A 23,471-nucleotide genomic window follows, 5' to 3' on the forward strand; every position below is an offset into this window, starting at 1 on the left:
TATTTGAGCACCACGTCTCAACCTTATTTCTATTTCTTTTTGGTATCAATACAATATATACACAATATTAAACTATTAATAAGTATATACTGACGCAATAATTTGTTAAACCAAACCGTGTGGAATTATAAAAAAATCATCGAGTTTCTTGTGACACAAAAATTACAAATCTAAAAGTTTGCAGTTCATTGGTATTATAGAGGAATAAAACAAAATATTCCATGTGGAAAATGTGAAATGTTTAGTAACATACGTCTCCGTGTGGGAGATTGATTACTTGTGAAGGCGGAGGATAGTTGTGTGCAAGTCAAATTACCCTTTTTCATCTTCTTTTATTCTCTCTTACCCATTTCTAAATTATTGGCTTACTTTCATAGTAAGAAAAAGCTCTCATTTGTTTTAGCCACAAAATAATTACCCATGAGTGTAATTTAAACATTATCATTTTTTTACCTATTTCCCTACTTAAGAGATTATATATAAGTGTATATACGTACGCGCTTATAATTACTAATACTATTTTCTTATAAATGTGGATGCCAATATATATGACCTGAAAACAATCCTATTACTTGAAGTAACTTTCATTGTTTTTTCTTTTATAAGATGATTACTCATGAAACACACTACTCTTTGATTGTTGTTTATATTCAGTTGCTGAACAATTATATCCAATTGCGTCAACTCTATTGTCTTTTAGTTGTATAGCTTATGCCAAGTTGATGCATATATTATAACTTCTCCGTAAACATGGATGTTGCAAGAGACTCATAATATGTCATCAGTACTTGTTAGCTTCACGTGATTTTGTATTGCGCGCATGTCCTCCAACTCTTTGTCTAGACTCTTGAGTGATGTCACACATTACGACAACGTTTTCTTGTTGCTTATTTTTTAAAAAGACAATTTCATCAGTAAAATAGTTAAATGGAAAACTTGAAGCAACACAAATGACATCAACGTTCTTTTCCTGACAACATTTTCTTCTACCATCCCGAACTTTTTTTTTGGGATGCCATCTTCACCTACACACTCAATGACTCAAAAACCAAACATGAACACTTCCCACTACGTGATGATTATCATTACGGCTCTGGATGGGTTTTTGTTTAGCCTAAACCCAATCATCTAGATACCGAAATCATCCCAACAGGAAATTAACTTAAAATAAAAAACATCACTAGGGATGTTAGATTTGTGTTTCGTTGTTTTGTTTCAAAACCGGTTCCAAGAGAATGCAACGGGACTTCTTACTTCGTGCTGCGGATTGATCCAAGTGATGGATCCAAACTCAGCTTTGTTCGTCATACTCACTCCCTTCTTGCTAACAAACGTGACTGTGTACCTTTTCTTCTCTCCCACCCTTTTAAACGCAAGCTTTGTTGGTTTAACCGAGATCCCAACACTAGGAGCCCCATTAACCATCACTTTGTAAACCGAGCTTGCTGCACCAACATTTGTTACTTCCCTAGTGTACCGCACAACTCTTTTACCTCCAAACAAAACCGAGAAACTTGGGTAGTTGAGCTGACCAGGATCTGAGAACTTCTTTGAGCAGTTGACGCTTGGTCGCTTCACTATCGCAACAATGTGATCTACTGTGTACTCTAGAGAGCACAAGAACCTGATGTATTCCTCGGTTGAGATGTCGTAGACAAGACCCGGTGAGAGAGCCTTTTGGGGATCTACATGTCCCGAGCCGTGAGCATGTGGGTTAGAGAGCCTGTTGTCTGCAGCATCATGGAGTGGGGAGTTGGTGTTGTCAAGAACGTAAGCTGTGGTCATGAGGGCTGATTTGATAGCACTTGGACTCCACTCAGGGTGAGCTGCTTTTAAAAGACCAGCTAAACCACTGATGTGTGGGCATGACATTGACGTACCTAACAAAAATCAGACACGTTTCATGTCAAACAAAACAAATCCAAACTCCAATGATTGAATATGTAATCATATCAAGTTTTCAAGAATCAGATCAAAGGTAATATTAATGTTGTTCAAGGGTAAAATTCAAAACTTCTCAAGAATCAGACCCTTTTCATGTCAGATCAAAACAATCTCCCAAGATTTCATGACCATAGATAATCACTAATTTGAATATGCAACCAAAACCAAGTTTCAAAATTGAGCATCATTAACCTTTGAAGCGTAAGTAATAATACCTGACATGATGTTGAACTGAGTCCTCCTCGAGTCTTTCTCAAGACCAGTAGGACCAATAGCATCAGACCAACCAGCCAAGATGTTAACTCCAGGACCAATAACATCAGGTTTCAAGATCTCAGGAGTGACAGTATTTGGACCTCTCGAGCTAAATGCAGCAACCACAGGGGACGGCTTCACATCAAGAACCGTTCCTTTAAAAACAAGAACAGCAGTTGGATGAGAATCTGACTTAATATACTCCCTAAGTAAATCACCAGTCTTCTTCCCTACAGCAATCGCCGGAAGCAAATGACTATCTGCCACAAGCTCCTCCCCACTAGCCGCAGTATTCGCCATAATCATCCCTAAACCGCCAGCATCTCTCACCATAGCTCCTTTCTCAACTCTAGCATTCACACCTCTATCACAAACAACGATCTTACCACGAACTAGAGTCGAATCAAGCGAACCAGGTAAACAAAGATTACTAGAACTACTATTCCCTTGATTATAAACCAATTCAAGAGGCTTCGTTCCCATTCCTACACCACTATAAAGCGAAACGCCGGTAAGTCTCTTCCCGTTACCGAGATTCGCAAAAGCCGGGAAATCTCTATCTAACGTTCCAGCACCAACAGTCATAACCCAAGGCGCAACATTAGCAACCGAAGCTCTAGTCGGACCACTGTTACCAGCTGAGCAAGACACGAAAACACCTTTCTCCATAGCCGAAAACGACCCAATCGCAATGGTATCGCGATAGTACGGAGCGGAACCACCACCGAGAGATAACGAAAGCACATCGACACCATCAAGTATAGCTCGATCCATAGCAGCGAGGATATCAGATCCAAAACAACCAGTACTCCAACAAACCTTATAAGTAGCAACACGAGCACGACTCGCCATACCTCTGGCCGTACCGGCGGCGTAACCGAGGAAGCTAGCGTTTCTAACTGCGGATCCAGCGGCGGTGGTTGAAGTGTGAGTTCCGTGTCCGTCGACATCGCGAGGAGAAACAGATTCACGTTTACTAGAGAAACCACCGCCTGAAGCCATCTGAAAGCCTTTGGAGAAGCTTCTAGCTCCGATTAGCTTCTTGTTACACAATTTGGGATCGAAATCGGAACCAGATTCACATTCGCCTTTCCATTTAGAAGGAATCTCAGGCATATCAGTATCATCGAAACTTTTAGATTCAGGCCAAACACCGGTATCCAAAACTCCGATTACGACGCCGTTGGAAGCCGAGCCGAGATCTTGACCAGTGTAAACACCGAATTCGGAATTGAGACCGAGGAATTCAGGTGTGCGAGTGGTGTGCAGCGTGTAGACTGGATCTTCGAAGACGTCGAGGACCGAATCGGAGTCGCGGAGGAGAGAATCGGCTTCGTCGGAGTCGAGGTAAGCGGAGTAGCCATGGAAAGAGGTTGTGTAAGTGTAGAGGAGAGATGATTCCGATTGGAGTTGGGAAGTGTACCAGTCGTGGTGAGTTTGGAATGAGTCTGGTTTATCGGAGTGTTTGACTCGGACGATGTAGGTTTTTTTAGCGGAAGCGTGGTGGAGGAGGAGGAGGAAGAGGAAGGTGGTGGTGATGGTGATGGAGGAAGAGGCCATGACTGTGAATGAATGATAGAGAAGCAGAGAAGAGAGAGTGAGAGAATTAGGGAATAATAATAATAATAAGTAGAAGAAGATAAAGATAAAGAGAAAGAGAAAAAAAAAAAAAAGAAAGGGTGGCCACGTAAGGGACGTGTGACCGTTAGGATAGAAATAACGGGAATGCCATCGTCGGTGGGGGAGTTTTGAAAAGAGTGTGGGAACACACAGCTGGAGACACGATAGAGACTTACTTCATTGGCTCTGTTGGCCCATTCTTTTTCTTTTTTTTTTTATTGGTTTACTCAACGTTCCTTCTTTTGTTCCTTTTCTTTTTTTTTCAACGTTCTTTTTGTGTCTTTTTTTTTCTTCTTCTTCTTATTTTATTTTTCAATAGGTTTTAATTCCGATTAGATTTTGTTTTTCTCCATAAGAATTTTGGAGTTTTTTTACACGGGAAACATTTTCTTTTATTTTCACTCTGTCTTTAACTCTTAAGTCTTAACTAATTAAGAAAATGAAATGTTTATATTGGGCTTGCATTTGTTTGTATAGTTTGATGAAATGTTGTTGAAGATCTTTTAAGGGTAACTAATTAAGTTGTTGGACTGTCTTTTTGAGAATTAAGATCATTTAAGGATAGCAACTACTACAGTACTACTACTACAAATAAATAAATAAAACTATTCAATTACTTTTTTACAATTTTGCCTATCTTCAAAAAATATAATTTAATTCCAAAAAATCAGCAATAATTCTTTTATTATTAATATTACGGAAGTAGATAATAAAAATTATTCTTTATAAAAACAATTTATCAAATTTTCATTACAAATATAGATTTAAAGGAAAAAAATCAATAATCAATAATTGCTGAAAAAAAAAAGGGAAAAAAATCAATAATCGGTAGTCATTAAGAGTTAAAAGCGTCAAATACTAATCTCTGCAATTTAATTACTTTGTAAAACCAAAAAATGTTTTAATATATTTCAAAAATATTTCATAACCAATTCAAAATTAATAAGTAATATTTTACCTTTACCTTACCATATTAATTTGATATTAATCATATACTTTTTACCTCACATCTTCGATTGATAAAAAGTTAAAACAAAAATTTGTAATATTTTATTTTTAGTTAGAAGAAAAAAAAATAATAAGAATTCACAAGTCACACGATGAAATGAGTTAAGATAGACGACATATTAAATCAAAAGTGTTAAAATCATATGGTGATATAATATAAATAAGGTTTGATATCTCTAGATATTTGCAAATTTGATTATTCTACATATTGACAACTGCATTACGACATAAAGTCAATTGTAACTGTAATTTGCAATTGTATAATTAACTTAATTGAAATCTTCAAAACAAATTACATAATTATAACTATATTAATTTTATATAATAATATTTTCCCGAATCTAATTAAATTTACTTTTAATATAAGATTTTATAAAATCAACTCATATTCAAAAAAGATAATCTAACTATAATAGTTATTTAATAAAAATAAGACATAAATGTATTTTTCTATTATGATCACTTACTTTTTCAATAAAAAGTTATAATTTATAATTTTAAAAAGAAAAAAAAACATCAATTTGTGTTGTACCACTGACTATAATCTAGTCTATAATACACGAAACGGCGTCTTGCATGTTTAGATGACTTATTAGACCACAGATATTTAAATTATTCAAAAAAATTATATGATTGATCACAAAAATGGATAATAATAATAATAAGAAAAGAATAAAAAACAAATTAGAATTAGAAGTGTGATAAAAAATGATGTATAAATTAGTCAATTATTTTTTCTTGAATGTGAAAGATATGGAAACTAAAGATTCAGTATTTTTAGAGTTAGATCCGAAGATTTAAGTATTCCAACTAAATTACTGGACAAAAAACTGTATAATCATCTTTAAGTGTAGGCTTTGAATATTCGGGATCCTCTTACTTACTCTTTGAGATGGGAGCTTTTGTAAAGGATTTACTCGACTTAAGTTTAGGCTTGACGTTTGTTCAAAAAAAAAAAAAAATTAGGCTTGACATGTTAAGTTTAAATACCAGATTATTGAGTTCTCGAATCAAACTTGCTAGCTATAAAAACATAAACGAGTTATGTTGTTGACATGTTTGACATGGTAAAGCTAAGCATATGAGGTCTTATATTCGTGAGTTAAAATGTGCAAATAAATTCGACGTATGTGGTATAATGATGCACACTGGTATAATGATATATATATATATATATATATATATATATATTTTTTTTTTTCTTCAAGTCTGATTTTATATAACATGTACCAAAATTACAACTGTGGAAGCTTCCACTTTTCACCTATTACAAGGTTGGATTATCACATGAAGAAAGATAATCTCAGTCTTGCATAACTCAAAGTGGCCAACGCGTTTTCCTCCTAAAGTTAATTATAGAACAGTAAACAAACCGATTAAACAAAAAAGATGAAATAAAAATCAGTACACTGATCTGCAATTATTTCTTCATCTTCCATCTGCTGTAGATAAGCAGGATCCAAAAAATGCTAACCAAAAAGTAAACAAACGTTCCATTATTCGTGCTTTGAAGATACTGGAGGTTCCCAAAATAACATTGACAATGATTGGAGAATGATATTATCTCTTCTTTGGAGGTATCTGAATTCCTCCATCTTTGTATTCTTGAACCTTTTGCTTTAGTTTTCTTTCTCTATCTTTTGCTATCTCAGATCTTGGATGTTTGGATGATTCTCCTACTTTAAATTTGGATGCTTCTCCAATTCCTGCATTTTTTAAAACATTTGAAGTGCTTTCACGATAAGTGGATGAAGTTACATTAGAGCAGTTTGAGGATTGTATTCTGAGATTTGCCGCCCGTTTTGGTATTGGTACTTCAAAGTGCTGAACTTTTTCAGCTTTGAAATCTGGAAAGTAAGGAGAAGCAGCCGCTATTTCCTCTGGATTAAGTGGAGGAGTATCCACTCTTGGAAGTTGAGAAATTGGTGCTGGAAATGATATGTCTGATATCTGAGATTGTAAATTGATATCATCCCTGTTTAACACATCATTCTCAACAACTCTGTTCTGATTAAGTCTTTCTGAAATTGCAGGGTTAACTCTATTAGTCGGGATACGCTGAAGGAACGGACATTGGATCCTATTGTGATTCATTCTGTAACAGTTACTACAGATTTTCCTAAGACGCTCATACTGAAAGCGTATCATTGTTGTTTCTCCAGAACTAAACCTGATTCTTCGAAAGAAACGTAAACAATCAGTAATTCCAAACCTTATTCTAACTCTGATACAAGCTATCTGAGTAGATGTTGCTTCATGAAAATCCACTGTTACTATTCATCAGAGACATATGGTAGAGGGATGTCCCGAATTTGAACCCAGAGATCGATAGTAGTTAGAAAATCTAAGCTTGGAAAGTGTTCCCATCTTTGGAAAGCAACGAACCAATTATTGAAAACCCATGGTTCCCTTCTTTGCACTGAGATAAGATCTACTTCTGATTGAAAAAGAAACTGAATAAAAGTACCATCCAGTACTCTTCCATGAACTCGTGAAGCAAGACCCCATGACCTTGGTAAAGAAGATATCACAGTCTGAGGATTCTGAACACTTGGATTCAGTGGTCTAGCTATCAGACTTAACCTGTTGCGAGTTACCGCTGCTGCGTATGCAGAATGAGGGATGAGTATTTATGGATCATCACGTCCCAAAACCAAGTTTTGAATTTCATTCCACATCTTGTCAGCCATGAAAAGGTATGTAAAAGGAAAAGAAGAGAAGTTTGAGGTAAAAACCAGAAAGAAAGGAAGTAATAGGTAAAAAGGTTAACTAAAAGGGTATATAAGTAAAAGAGATATAAGAAAAGAATTAAGAGGATACTTAAGAGGAAGGTTTGCTAATATCTAAGATATAAAGAAAGATTTATAGAAATAGTAATAATGTTATAAGAAGTTAAAAGAAGAAAAAGTTAAAAATCAAAGATAACGTAGAAATTTTCACATTGATAAAATAACAGTCAAAAAAGACCAAATCTTATCAAGGAGAAAACTAAGGATAATATAATAAAAACAACCTCTTCATGCAAACTGCCAGACAAGAGGACAAAAGACAAACTTTTCACCTTAGATAACTTTGAATTGGATATACTTTTCCTCTTTCTGAAGTTTCTTTTGGTCAAAACCGATTCTAATGGTCTTAGAAGGTCAAGGAGGAAAATTTGCAACCTTCTACTTCAACTCCAGGTCAAACCTTGCTTGAGATACACTCTTGTCTATACCCAGTCTCCGTTTGTTTAAATGCTCTTTAGCAAATAACTCTGATAGCCACTTAGGATGACCACTAGCAACATAGGATTGTAGATGTAATCCTTTTATTACAATATTTGCTATTTCGAACGCTCCTCTGTTACAGCTTGGGGGTTCCATTATCATAAACCAATTAGATTTATCGATTGTAAAGCTTAACAATTATGCAATGTGACCTATCATAGCTGGCCAATCTTTCGGTTTATGGAGAGCTTGAATGATCTCAAAAGTCGATGCTCCAAAAGTAACTCTGTGCAGATGATGCTTATTCATGATGTCCAAAGCCCATGTCCAACTTTTTAACTTAGCTTCAGTAAGAGAATGTACCTGGGTATATGATCTTCGGCTGTGAATTAAGACCTTTCCATTTAATTCTCTGACCACCCATGATGCACCAGATAAAGCTTTTTTCTTATACCAATCAAATCCAATGTTGCATTTAAGATCTACGATCAAAGGAGGGGTCCAAACAGTTTGTTGAGGCTTATTTTGCTCCTTGTGAGTTTCATTGTTTTGAGCAATCCACCATGCTTGAGCATCTTCAAACGCCTTTTCCCCTATTTTATTTGCCCAGGCTCCTTCTCCTTCAAATAACATCTTGTTTCTATTTTTCCACAGAAACGACAAAATCTAAGGGTTGACAAATCTTATATCCTGCAGAATAGCTTTCACTTGCGATATTTGAATCAAATGATTCATGTTGGCATAGATTGAGTCACCAAAACCCTTCACTGGATAAGGCACATTGAATAAGGCACATACTTGTCTTGCTAATGGACACTGAAATAGAATGTGATTGACAGTTTCAATTTCTTCTTCACATAATTGGCAACCATTCTTTTTATGGATGTTTCTCGTTTTAGTCTGTCTTCAACTGCAAGAGCTCCTCTTAAAGCTTTCCACATAAAAACTTTAATTTTTGGGACAGTCTTAATCTTCCAAAGAGTTTCGAACAGTGGACTTAACGAAGGTTTTGCTTCAGCATCCTTGTAGAGGTTATGATGAACTTTTCTACTGCTTAGATCATAACCCGACTTCACAGAGTAACTACCACTACTTGTTTTTGCCCAGCAAACAGTTGCTTCTTGAGATATCAATGGTCTTTGTCTGGAAATGATTTTTATCTCTTCTTCAGGAAACAACTCTTTCAGTGTAGACAATTTCCAATTTCTAGTAAAAGGATCTATAAGATGAGAAACTTTCATGTCAATATTCACTAAGGAATGAAGACTTAAAGCTCTTATAGACTTCCCATCGCATATCCATTTATATATCCATACACTAGTTTGCTTACCTTTGCCAATGACACTTTTTAAACCTTCATTTAACAGTTCTCTACCATAGAGAATGCTTCTCCAAGCATAAGAAGGTCGAGTTCCATAAGTGGCATTAAGGAAATTTGTGTTGGAAAAATACCTGCTTTTAAAGATTTGCGAGAAAAGACTGGTCTTGTCATTAAGTAATCTCCATGCTTGTTTAGCTAACAGAGCCTGATTAAAATATTGAAGATCTTTGAAACCAATTCCTCCTAGCTTCTTAGGTATAGATAATTTCTGCCAGCTTAACCAATGAATTTTCTTTGTATGCCGAAGATTATTCCACCAGAAGTTCATCATGACGCTTGTCAGATTCTTATAAAGACTAACAGGCAGCTTAAAACATGTCATAGCATAAACTGGGAGAGCCATTGCTATAGAATTTAACATAATTTCTTTGTCGCCTTGAGAAAGTATTTTCGCATACCATCCATTCATTTTGGCGAAAATTTTGTCTTTAATAAACTCAAATAATTGCTGCTTCGATCCACTTAGACATTCCGGTAAGCCTAGATATTTCCCTGATCCACCCTCCGTCAAAATACCCGATTTCATCTTAATGCAGTTCTTAATCTCTGTTTTCACATTCACTCCAAAAGTAATTGCTGATTTATCTAAGTTGATCATCTGACCTGATATTCTTTCATACTTAGACAAGCACAACATCATCTCATCACATTCCTCTTTATTAGCTTTGCACATTAAAAGAGTATCATCAGCAAAAAGAAGGTAATTCACTGAAGGGCTTGTGTTGTTGAACTGAATGCATGTAACTTTTCCAATTTTTTGTGCTTGATCTAGGAGATGAATCAGAGCCTCCGTACATAGAACAAACCGAAGAGGTGATAGAGGATCTCCTTGTCTAATGCCTCTTTTTGGTTTAATGAATCCATGTGGTTGTCCATTAATCAACACAGCCCATGATCCAAGCTATCCACTTCTTATCAAAACCTAAAGCTATAAGAATTTCCTCCAAAAAAAGTTCATTCTACTCTATCATAGGCTTTGGACATGTCAGTTTTGAAAGCCATGAACTCTCTAGAAATCTGATCATTAGTTCTTAAGCTGTGCATTATTTCATGAGCAACTAAAATGTTGTCAGAGACTAACCTTTCAGCCACATACGCAGATTGTGTTGGAGAGACGATGTCTGAAAGATGCAACTTCAATCTCTTGAAATAATTTTGGAGATTATTTTGTATAAAACCGAGCACAGACTTATTGGTCTTAACTCTGTCATTTTGTGGGGATTGAGAATCTTTGGTATGAAGCAAAGATGAGTATGATTCCAGCCTTTAGGAAGGATTCCTGTGTTAAAGAATTCCAGAATCTCCTTTATAACCTGATCTTTCACCACTGACCAATATTTCTGAAAGAAAAGTCCTGTAAAACCATCAGGACCTGGAGTCTTTTCACTATTAATAGAGAAGACTGCATTGTAAATCTCCTGTTCAGTTACATCCTTGAGTAGGTCTTGATTCATTGCTATTGTGACTTTAGGTTGAAACCCCTCCAAATAAGAACTCAGATTGATTGGAGACGAAGTTCTAAATAGCTTTGTGAAAAAAAAAGAAGCAATCCATCCTTTTTCTTTGTTTAAATATCGCTCTACTCCAGTCTCATCCAATAAGAACTTCAACGAGTTTCCAATTTGCTTGGATTTAACCGATGCGTGAAAAAATTGAGTATTTTTATCACCATCTAGTAACCATTTCTCCGAGCTCTTTTGCCTTCAATAAATTTCTTTTTCATGAAAAGCAATGCTCAACTGTTCTTTTATATCATCAACTCTTTGCCAACAGGGGTACATGCAACTAACCTGATCATCTAACTCTTTTCTCAACCTCTGAATTCTTTCTTTAGTATTACAATCAGCTAATCGTTTCCACTTACTGATAGCTTTTCTACACTCTACAATACTAATCATGGAAGAATGCTTGTCGTCTGACCTTTAAGTATTCCAGGAGTTTTGAATAACCTTCATCAGAGAAGGATCATTTGCCATTCTTTTATCAAAACTGAAATGTTTCCGTATCAGCTCTGTATCATTGATGAATTTCACCAAAACTGCACGATGATCTGAACCTAGTTTCTCAAGAAACCATTGATGAGACTTAGGGAACATTGAAAACCAAGCTGAATTTCCAAAACATCTATCAAGCTTACATTGAATCCACTGATGATTTCTTGTTCCTGCCCAAGTAAAACTGTTTCCAGACTTGCCAACTTCTTGCATATCACATAAGCTTAGCATCTTTTTAAAAGTTCTAAAAGATGATAAGGGTCTAAGTGGACCACCTAATTTATCCTTATTAGAAAGGATATCATTGAAATCGCCTACCATACACCAAACCTCTTTCCTATCAACACCAATCTCACTCATTATTTTCCAGAACAGAGGTCTAAGATGTGAAGCTGGATTTCCATAAATACAAGAAACAAACCATCTTTGTTTACATGGAGATATATGTAAATCGAGCAGGTTCTTGTTACAAAAAGAAATTCAATATCCAGTTGATCTTTCCAGAAGATAGCTAATCCTCCACTATGACCATCTGGTTGCACTATATGAACTTTATCATAACCAAGCTCCCTAAAGATCATTAAAACAAAATCGTCAAAATTCTGAGTTTCCATGAGAAATATTATATCTGGGAAATGATCCTTTCTCATTTCCTTAAGATGCCGAATTGTCCAAGGATTCCTCAAACCTTGACAATTCCAACTTAATATGCCTTACTCATACATCGGCGGTTCTTCTGAAACCACCGTGTTTTTGTCCATCTTTAGGCATTTGTATGAAATATTTCTTGACATCGGAGCTTTCTCTTAACAACTTTATCCAACTGCTTCCCATTATTACTAACCTTTTCGACTGCAATCAAACCCAACCGACAAATCCTAATTTCCTTCTTCTTCTTCTGATTTCTTTCTTCTATGGTTGTTCTCTTCTCCGGTTGTTCTCTTCTCCTCTCTCTTTTTCCGGTGAAACCTTCTCCGACCCTTACTCCTCCTCTTCTCTCTTTTCCTTTGAATCTCTTGTCCGGTTAGTCTCCTCCTCTCCCTTTCTACCTCTATCTCCGGTGAGTCTCCTCCTCTCTTCTCTATCTCCGATTACTCTTCCTATTCTCTTTATCTGAAAGTCTTGTTATTTTAGGGTTTAGATTTTTATTTTAGGGTTATGATTTGGGGGTCAATTTTTAGTTTAGGATTCTAATTTCGAGTTTAGGGTTCTTATTTCGTGTTCAATTTCGATTATAGGGTTTCAATTTTAGGGGTTCAATTTTAGGGTTTCAATTTTAGGGTTTTGATTTTAGGTTTTTGATTTTAGGCTTTTGATTTTAGGATTCGAATTATAGGGTTTTGATTTTAGGAGTAAAATTTCGAGTTTAATTTGTTTTTTGTATAATTTTTTTGAATTTTGGTTTTAGTGTTTAAGTTTAATTTTAATTTTATTTGATTCAGATGTCTTCTCGAGACCAAAACGGGTTTGTAAACCAAAATGTTTACATCCAGTTCATATCATCTCAAGGTTTATCTCCTCCCATCTCTGCTCGAGGGATACGCTCTATTGGCCCTTCTCAAAGGTTACCTTCTCCTGCTTCTTCTCAGGGAACCTCACCGGCAAAACAAGATAACCATAATGCAGCCTTTGCGGGGGTGCAAAATGATCTTCCTCCTCAGCAATCAACTTTGTGTGTCAACAGTGTAAGTGCTTCAAACTTTTTTCACTTTGGAAGAGTTGCTTGCAAGTCCTGGGCGTGCTGGCTTAACAAAACTGGATCCTAATCGACCTCCGGGTACTATATGGTGAGAATGTTAATGATCTGACTTATAGTTTATCTTTATGTTTTGTATTTTCAATGATCCTCATTCATTTTATCTTATGTATGGTAGGTTTGACCAGGATTCTTCGGTTGGTGCTACTGTCCAGGCCATTTTTGAAAGAGATTTCAAATCAGCTCATGCCAATTGGACCCAAACACCAGGTCCGGTTGTAAACCGGTGGTTTGAAACTTTTGCGGTAAGTTACAGATTTGTTGATGTATTTAAATTACAGATTTTGTGTGTTTATCACTTGATTCTGGATCTGATTTTGATTGTGATTCATTTTATGTCTTTACAAGCAAACATATAACTGGGATGCGTCCATCAGTGGAAGAGTTAAAGCTGAGTTTGAAAAGAAGTTGAAGTCCCAGATGAGTGATCAAGTGTCTCGTTGGAAGGGTAAGTGGAAGAAGAAAGGTAATGACGCAATGCCGCAGTGGCTTGATCCTACTGTATGGGATGGTTTGGTCAAGTTTTGGTGTAAACAAAAATCAGAAGCAAAAAGTATCAATAGCCGTAATGCTCGCTATAGTGATCCAGATGGCACCGGAATACATAAGCATCGTTCTGGTCAGACCTCTTTTAAAGCCCGAGCACGAAAGCTTGTAAGTATCTCTGTTTAACACAAGTTCATTAATCATATCATATCTACAATAAAGTAATATAGTTCTTTCATTTCTCTGTTTTTAGTCTGAGAGGACTGGTGAGCCACTATCTGATTTCCTGCGAGTCCTAGAAGACACTCATAGGAAACCTGATGGGTCGTTTGTTGATGGACTGTCTGAGAAGGTATACAATGAAGTGTCGTCAAAGATAGCTGAAGCTGACTCTCAGCTATTATCAGCGGATAACATAGAGAGTAGTGCTTCCGGAGGGTTATCAGTCATTGTGAAGAACCAAATTTATGCCGAGGTAAAACATGCTTCATTGTTTATGTTAATGTTTGTGTTTGTGTTAATGTTTATGCTTCATTGTTTATGTTAATGTTTATGCTTCAATATTTATGTTAATGTTCCTGTTTGTGTTTGTGTAAACACTTATGGTGTGTATATGTTTTGTTGGTAGGTTGCTCCGAAGAAAAAGAACCGGATATATGGGGTTGGTAACATGCAAGCAGAACCATCTTCAGCTCAGATTGGTCAACCGCCTCCTACTTCTGAAGATCCACTCGTTCTAGCTGCGAAGCTTGCTGCTACCGAAGCTGCTCTTGAAACTCAGGCAACTCAACAACAAGAAAATTCGGAGAAGATGCATAGTTATGATGCATACTTCGAATATCTTGCAGAGAAAGATCCGGACTTTGCTGCTAGATTTCCCAGAGAAGATTCGGTGACCAGACCTGCGACCAGAGATGCAACCACCGGGGAACCTACCACCGGACAGTAATAAACACTCATGAACTCTCTTTTATCCTTTGAACCTCTCATATGTAATGAACTCTCTTTTATCTTTTGAACCTCTCATGTGTAGAACATAATCGGTTATTAGGATTTGTTAACTTATTTTGTAAACTTAGACTTATAATTACAGCTTTAATTTGCATAAGTTTTCAAGGTTTAATTTTAATTACAAGTTTAGTTTTAATTACAGAGTTTAATATTAATTAAGCTTACCAAAATCAAAATTTTAATTTCTTTTATACCGTTATTAGAATTTGCGACGGAAATATTAATTGCAAATGTATCGCAAATTTGCGAGGGATTTACTAGATACATAATTTGCGAGGATATTGCTAGACAAAAAGTTCCTCGCAATATGCGTGAGATTTGCGAGGGAAAATTATTCTTCGCAAAACTTGTGAGGGATTTGCAACGTTGACCAATTTGCGAGAAGCGATATGTGAGGAACGGACGTTCCTCGCAAATCTCTCGCTTTTGCCGATTTGCGAGGGATTCGCGATATATGTTCATCGCAAAAGACATGTTTTCTTGTAGTGTAGGTCTTAATGCATGTAGTCGCGAGAAATTCCGGCTAGCTTAGTAAGACTTGGTATGGCTGTCTTCATGTTTTCTGTACAGCATACAGCCGCGCACATGTAACCCATGTCGTGAGTTGTAGGGTCTGGGGACAAAGAGCTCGAAGGTTACTGGGCTCGCTACCCTGGCCGTAGCTGTCTACACGACGATGTAGCTCGAGTGATGTTCCGGTTGCGTGCCTTTGTGGCTGCAGCGCGGGTGTTCACAAGGTTATTGAAAGGAAGGAGGAAGCATACCGGGCCCATAACTAAAACTTGTTTAAAAGATTATTTATCTTTTATTCAAGTTTATTGTAGCTGTTATTATTGCTTGCTTGTTGCTTGTTTAATTGCTTTATTGCTTTTATTACTTGCTTGCTTGATTGTTTGATTGCTTGCTAGATTAGTTTGCTTAGCACACTATCTTCCGCATTGCTTTCTCTGATTGATTGTTGATAGCTTAGTCTTGCATGTTGATAGCTTAGTCTTGCATGTTTGTATAGCTTAGGCTTGCTTGTTTGCTTGCTTGCTTGCTGGGGTTGGGGTTGGGTTTTGGTTCTTGTTAGGTTCCCGAACTCACTGAGTTATTAGCACTCAAGACTCCATAATTTGTTTTGCAGGTAACCTTAGTAGGAAAAGCCTTAGGGGGAGCTCAGGACGTTAGGCCAGCCGGTGTAGAGTTGCATTGCCTTTGCAAGTTGTTTTTGTAATAATTTAAGTTAATCGTATTTTGGCCTTAGGCCTGGCGCCATTTTTATATTAATTTTTTCTGAACTTATTTTATGAATTAATAAAGTATGAAAGTTATTTTCTTTAAGTTGTATCATGCTACTCTTAGAAAGAATATCAAAAATCTTGTAACTTAATAACTTAATTTAATGGAGTGTTTGTTGACAAAAAAAAGAAGATAAAGTGACATGCATGATTTCTTGAAAAAAATAATAATTTTTTGCTAATCAATGAACTGTGTAGCTGACGGAGTCAGTTCTCTGTCTCCATATAAAGCTTTTGACAAGAACATGACCATATATTGTTACAAGAAAACTATGTTGACAAACTATATAGTTTTTTTTTTTAACGCAACTATATAGTTTTCAAAAAATGACTCTAAAAACCGAAAATTATCCGCTGCAAATATATTATTTGTAATATGATTACATTGCATCGTAATTTTGAGATCCATTTGAAAAGGAATATTTGTTGATGTAACAAAATTATCCGCCGCAAATATATGAATTTTTTTTACCTTGTTTCATGTAAAGTATTTCTAAGCAACAATGCATCAATACTTCATACCATTACTGTTTTATTCAGTTTTTACGTGAAGGACGATTTAAGAGAAACCATAAAGAGAAATAAGATTTAAATCTGTGGAGATGAGGAGTAGTAAAACAATTCGATACGTTTTTTCTTCTTTTAGTAACATAATTAAGTATTCCTTAATACTTAATTAAACTAACTAACCCATATTTCATCATTAAACCAACAATAATCAATACGCACAGTGTAAACATACCAACAACATAACCATCTCCAACATATTATCAATATATAAACATTTCTAATCATTCAATATAACAACCTAGCATATCTATGTACAAAGTTCCAACATCACTACAACATGTAACCAACAACACACAATCGAGATCCTAGATCTTTCTCCTCCTCATCGCCATGATTCCACGTCACATATCTACACCACAAACAACAATCGAGATGCATAAGTATTATCACAAATATTTTGTGAGGCGATCCTCTCATCTACTGGGCTATACCCACAAGCGAAAAAACAAACACAACCAATACACAAAAGCAAGCAAACCAGACAACTCTGAACATATGTGTCGAATCACACTCATTGTCGTGACGATCGACCTTGCGTCGTTCGACACACTCCTTGCATTGATCGACGCATCGCCTTTGCGTCGACTGATGCACTCCTTTCATCGATCGACGCAGCCTCGTGTCCCCACAGCGTATGTGATGCCTAAACCGACCTCAACAGGCCACGACAACCAAGCACCAACAAGAACACAAGTAATCAATCACCCAAAATAACACAAAACACACATCTAATCGTTTAGATCAGCCATAGTCACTCACTCACCTTTGTTTGATTAAAACAGACGAAGAACTGTAAGATCCAAGCCTCATAGCAACCTCCAAACGTCATGTCCACGCTCAAATCTTTTTCCCAACGCTCAGATTACACCAAAATATGTAAAAAAACTCTCTCCTTCGCTCACATAACATCTCTCAAAAAACTCTTCTTCTCTCAAACTTTTAGAACGACAAACGGCCAATGCTCACTCTAGGCGTCGACTTCTCTCTTTTTGATACATGAGCTCTAGGGTTCTCTCCTTAAACTGTACCGAACCAGGAAAACTAGAATTAACTCGCACACGAACCAACCACTAGTATTAATCGATGCCCTCTTCTGGTTTCGATCGATGCACGAACCAGAAATCCGGTTCGCATGTGTTACAAATCATTGTTTAAGATCATGAATTATGTTTCAATTGATATACATTATAGGTAAAATAGGTCCACCGCATGATCTTGTTGATTAAAGTCCCAAGTTAGTGGATATAAATATAATTAAATGCTTTTATGTGATTAATAGGAAAAATAAAAGAATGTAATTAGATTTTTAAATGCTTGACAACATTCATTTCAAGTTTACTAATTCCTTTCGAGACATCAAGGGTTCTATTTTCTTCAAACATAATGGAGTAATTAACATGATAGATGAGCAAAATATAAGGAATTTTAGATCCCCGATACAGGATCCAATTTAATTATATTCAAATATGAGAATAATTCAACTTTTTTATAACTGGATTTATATTTTAACTTTAAATTATATATGATATTTAGTTTCGATTTGGAACGGCTTACAAATATAATTTTCTTAAAATAAATGTAGACAAAATCTAATTTTCCAAAATATTTGTTGGTATCTAATTTTGAAAACATTTAATTTTCTTAAACGACCTTAGTAAAATTTTTTAAAAATATGAAAATTTAGTTGAAAATTCCATATGCCATTTTTTTTTTAATTTTTTTTTTGATATATATAAAATTTATTTGAAATAATTCTAATTTTATATTATTATTTGAAATTATTACTGATCCGGCAAGTATAGCAGATCCAAAAATTAAATAGCTTTTTAGAGATCTGAATCTATATATCCTGAACTTCTAAAAAAATCCTTTTCAAACATGATAGTATTGTCACCCTAGGCGTCGACTTCTCTCTTTGTTACATGCACGTTATGAATTTATTTCAATAATTTTCATGTGCATACGGACTTGCATTCATTTTATAAGTATAATTAGCTAAAGTTTTAGCTTTAAAAATAGCCATGTGTGGACTTGTGAATGAGTATGCATGTGCATTAGTAAAGATTACTTGACTTAATCTAGACTTGCACGCTAAGTCTTATTATACTATTTATGTATCACTAGATATGTTGCTTAGTTGCCAACAAAGACTATTACGTGTCATTACCTTTGTTGATTAACAAAAACCATGATATCCTCTCTTCTCATTTCGACAACCCATCTCTTTCTCTGTCTCACTTGTCTCTAATTTTTCACCACCTTCACCATCCAACCTACGTGGTTCGTAGACCTAATTAAATTGCCCATGCAAGCGAATATACATTTTGTGCTCATACATCATATATTTATATTCAATGGCATGTATAGGTGAGGTGAGCTAGACACCACCCTTATAAGCGTTGACCTTAGGCAGACACACTATCTCCCACGCATGTATGGGCTAATCTACACAACCACGCACGTCAAGATCAAAGTTTTCTGACTAGGAAATATGACTTGATCGAAGACCTAATAACTCGGTATTGAAATTTGGATCATGTAAACCGTAAATTCTTTCATTTCACAAAATATATAAGAGGACATTAAATCTTTTTCAACAATACTTAAATATGTATTTTAAGCATTTCCTTCATTTATTATAGTCTGATTTGAGATCTTCATCATCGGTTTAACTAATTTAAATTTATAGAAACCGTTGTTTTACGCCTCTCTGCAAAATTTCACCTTAAAATGCTTACAAAATGTTCCCTTGACTTCTTTTTTTTGGATTCCAATATTTTCTCACAAGTCGGATCACATCAACGTGCACTCGTGAAAACACCACATCGTAATGTACTCATGTTGGTAGTACTCTTACTAATATTCACATGTTACAGTCTTCTCTGTAGAGGTCGTTCTAATCGTCAAAGTCGCTTATAAAACATCGTCGAAAACTATAATAACGATATAAATTGACAGTTTCCGAGTTAGTGAATAAGATTTTTTCTCTTCTTCTTCTTTTGTCATCGTTTCATTTCACACAATTTAAAAAATTGAGGACGACGGATAGATGACCACGTAATGCTAGATTTTATTAGCATGATATTATTTTATATAATTTGTGTATAGATTTATAAATCGTTTTATCAATATATTAGTGATTGATAAAGAAAAAAAAATTGACAGTTCGAACAAGTGTGTGATGTTTCAAACAAAAAAAAAGTTTAATCACTAAATAAAATCAATGTTATTTAATGAAAGTCAACTACTTAATAATACTATATATTGATCTACATTGGTAGAAAAAAAGAGTAATGTAAAATCAATGATTTTTTGTTTTTTTAACGTTGAACAGTGATGCTATTTTGTTTTCCTTAATTCTGGATCGGAATAATGCACTTATTTATAAATCCATGATGTATGCATAATTCTACACTTCTAGTATATACATGTGATTAAGAAATTATTTTTATCTTTTTATATAACGATAAAATCAATGATAGATAAGAGCATGTAGGTACTTCCCCAAAATTTTCTTACTAAAAACTAATAAAAAAATATAAATAGGAGAGACCAAGAGAAGTTTGGTGAAAGTACTTAGACCATCTCCAATGATTTTTTCTATTTTTATCTTTAAAATAGAGAAACTTTATAATAGAGGTGACTTTTGTTATACCTCTATTTATTCCTCTAAAAAATAATATTCCGTAGAGATTCCTTTTTATTTTACTATTAATACATTTTACTTATAAAAGTTGCAAACTAATCCATTTATTTTAGTATTTGTGAAACTTTCATAAAATGATGATATTATTTAAATTTTTAACATTCATAAATATTATTTAAATATCACATTTATTAAAAGAAATACATTGCATCATATAAAATAATAAAACATAGTAGATTTTTTAACCATCGACATTAGTGTATTTTTCCCACAAATGCTCAATTAATGCATTTCGAAATGAGAAATAAGCTTCTTTATCTTTGATTTTTCTAAATCGACCTAGAAATTCTTGGAATCGGATATCATCATCTTCCAAATTAAAATTTTTCTATACGAAAACCTTTAAAATTTTTATAACTAAAATATTAAAATTAGTCAAATTTAACTTTATAATCAATTATCCTATTAATATACAAATCAAATTATTATTAAAATATGTAAATTATTATTAAAGTATTTAAATATATATATTTTATTTATGGGTTTTGTTAGCTTCCAAGGATCCAAGTGACTGATCCAATCGCAAGATACTTTGGACTAAAATGTGGGTAGGTCGTGAAGATCATTCATCCGAGTGAAACCGGTGGTCGTTATGTTACCTATCGTTATGTTGTATAAGCAAATCTTAGCTTTTGCGGATTGGATTGCGAATTGAACGCTTATAGTTGTGAAACATAAGAGTAATGCTTTTGTACCAAACTAAATTTTGACTGTTATTTTCGTTTATCTGATATGAGAACTGAATCTTACTACAAACTTTCAGTATTGTGTTGTTCAATACAAAACCTCCACTTCATTAAATTATTATTAAACTATTTAAATATATATTTTATTTATTTTGATCATAAATATAAAAGTGTTAAAAGTTCAAGGACCATTTTATAAATAAAAAAGTTCAACTCTATTATAGAGGAAAAAATAGAGTTTCTCTATGTAGAGGAAAAAATATAAATCTCTATTATAAAAGTAGAAATAGAGATGGGTTGGAGTAGATTTTACTCTAAACTAGAGTTAAAAAGCAAATATAGAGGTGTGTTAGAGATGCACTAAGGAATTCCGCGTTAATAAATAATAATGAATCGGCATCTAAAATCTCAAGTATCGTAATAAAATACTCCCTCGTATGCAGAATCTCAGACCCACAACAAATACATAAAAATTAACTATCTCGGGAAAGTAGTTGTTGCATATGTATATATAGTATCAGTGGAGCATGTCACACTGCACCAATTTACAAAATTCAACTTAATTGGTCTCATATTCGTGAATAAAGTACATTTTCAATGGGTTACTCTATATATCAAATCAAATTGAGAAGATATAAGATAGAGAGATTGGAAGACAGACTGGAGAGTGTCGAATTCAATGATTGTGACCTTAAATAGTGTAATGTTACACTTTCAACCCATTATATGCTCTCCAACCATCACTACTCCGTGTCTCACGCAATAGATTTTTCTATCAATATATATAACTATCCACTTACTTCTCTTTATATATGCACCTAAAAAGAAAATATATAAATAAAAATTCTGTTGGTTTTTATTTACAAAATTAAGATATGAATTACATAAGAACAGGACAAGAATCAAAGTGTAGTTAATAGAATATATTTGATATGATTCAGGCTCAGATAAATTTGATATGAGCATGGCTAGACTACCATGCACGCCAAGCTTTATAAAGTACGAGAGATATACATATGATGATCATTTAGTATAGTACTAGTTGTTTCTTTTAAATGAAAAACTTCGGCTTCATCATATTACCACTGACCAACCGTACTTGCTTACTTGTGAAAGTTGTGTTTCTTTCGTATTATTGGATGTTAACTGGTGCCCTAAATCGCATAGCATGATGGTTTTCTGCCTTTTTCATTTTTTTAATGTATACATTGTATGGACATGACATTAACACGCATGTTTAGAACCATAAAGCTTTTGTGGTAAAAAAATAAAAATAAAAAATGATCCCTACTGTGAATTACGGCTTGTTTCATGGAACACTATATATACACTTTTTAATCTTTTATTTTATTTTATTTCAAACTTGAGCTTGCTAACTTGAACACTTACTTTAGATATCAACTCATATAAGAAAATCTTATATACTTTTCACAGATTATGTTTCTAGGAAAACAATATTGTAAACAGACATTTGTGAATTGTGACACATATCACACTAGTACCTACAGCTACACTATTAATGTATTAATAATGATTTGATAAACTAGAACAAAACAATGATTTGAGATGACCATAGTAAGCGACGTTCCTTTGATGCAAACCATTGTTACGTACGTTCTAGTTTGCATCCCAAGAACTTTGATTGGTTGAGGGTTTTTTTTTTTTTTTTTTTTTGTATATATGCGGTTGTTGGACCATCTCTCCTTAGAACTAAATGGCACCAACTTTGACAATCTCCATAATATGAATCATTTTTTTTTTAATGTTAACTTCAGCTTGCTAACTTGAACACTCTTGAAATCAACTCGAATATTTATGTAAAAAAAACATATATTCTTCATACATTGTAAGCTAAAGAACGTAAACCACATATCCTATCACACAATTACAAATACAGGACTTTGGATATTAGCCCGGATAGAGTATATATACATGGCATCATAGAGTCAAACCCATTAAACTAAAAGGCCTGCCAATTACATCGTTATTTGTACCATTATCAATAACAAGTTAACATTTTTAACAATCTAGAAATATTGTGTGTTTTGCATCCATATTTCAATATCCTAAGAAAGTACAGATAACTTGAAAAGAATCAAATACAATCCAGTCGTATTTTCTTTATAATAAGTTGAAATAAAATTTAGAAACCACTGGTAAAAAATATCATATAGCCATTTCTCCGTCACGGTCACTTAGTGGCTTTTTTTTTTAATAATGACGAAATAATCACATAAAGTCACAGAAAATTAAAAGACAGTAAAAACGTGACTAAGATGTGGTCTAACCGTGGCAAAAATAGTCACGACACAGTCACATGAGTGATGTCACTAAACTAGTCACGAAATAGTCACTTTAAATTTATGATAACAAAGCCACAAAGTAAAAATGTGATAAAATAGTGACCAAACACCCACAATAAAATATGTTACAGCGTCAAAGCCACAAAGTAAAAATATGATCAAATGTGTTATCATGTTTTAATTTAATATCAGTTTTATAAGTTTAACTATACCATTTTCTTACAACATAATTTTATTTATTCATTGTTTTACACCTAATTAT

The 23,471-nt window shown here is 34.3% G+C and overlaps 1 protein-coding gene and 1 pseudogene across 1 annotated transcript; both read right to left on the minus strand.

The window, feature by feature from the left end:
* On the minus strand, positions 888 to 3,817 carry LOC104699157 (subtilisin-like protease SBT1.8). Its single transcript, XM_010414495.2, has 2 exons — positions 2,160 to 3,817; positions 888 to 1,880 (listed from the first exon to the last, which is right to left on the minus strand). The coding sequence occupies exons 1-2, from the start codon at positions 3,757 to 3,759 to the stop codon at positions 1,216 to 1,218; spliced, it is 2,265 nt and encodes a 754-aa protein (XP_010412797.1). The 5' UTR covers positions 3,760 to 3,817; the 3' UTR covers positions 888 to 1,215.
* On the minus strand, positions 6,388 to 7,517 carry LOC104709723 (annotated as a pseudogene).

This window comes from Camelina sativa, chromosome 1 (assembly GCF_000633955.1).
Source record: "Camelina sativa cultivar DH55 chromosome 1, Cs, whole genome shotgun sequence".
NCBI lineage: Eukaryota > Viridiplantae > Streptophyta > Magnoliopsida > Brassicales > Brassicaceae > Camelina > Camelina sativa.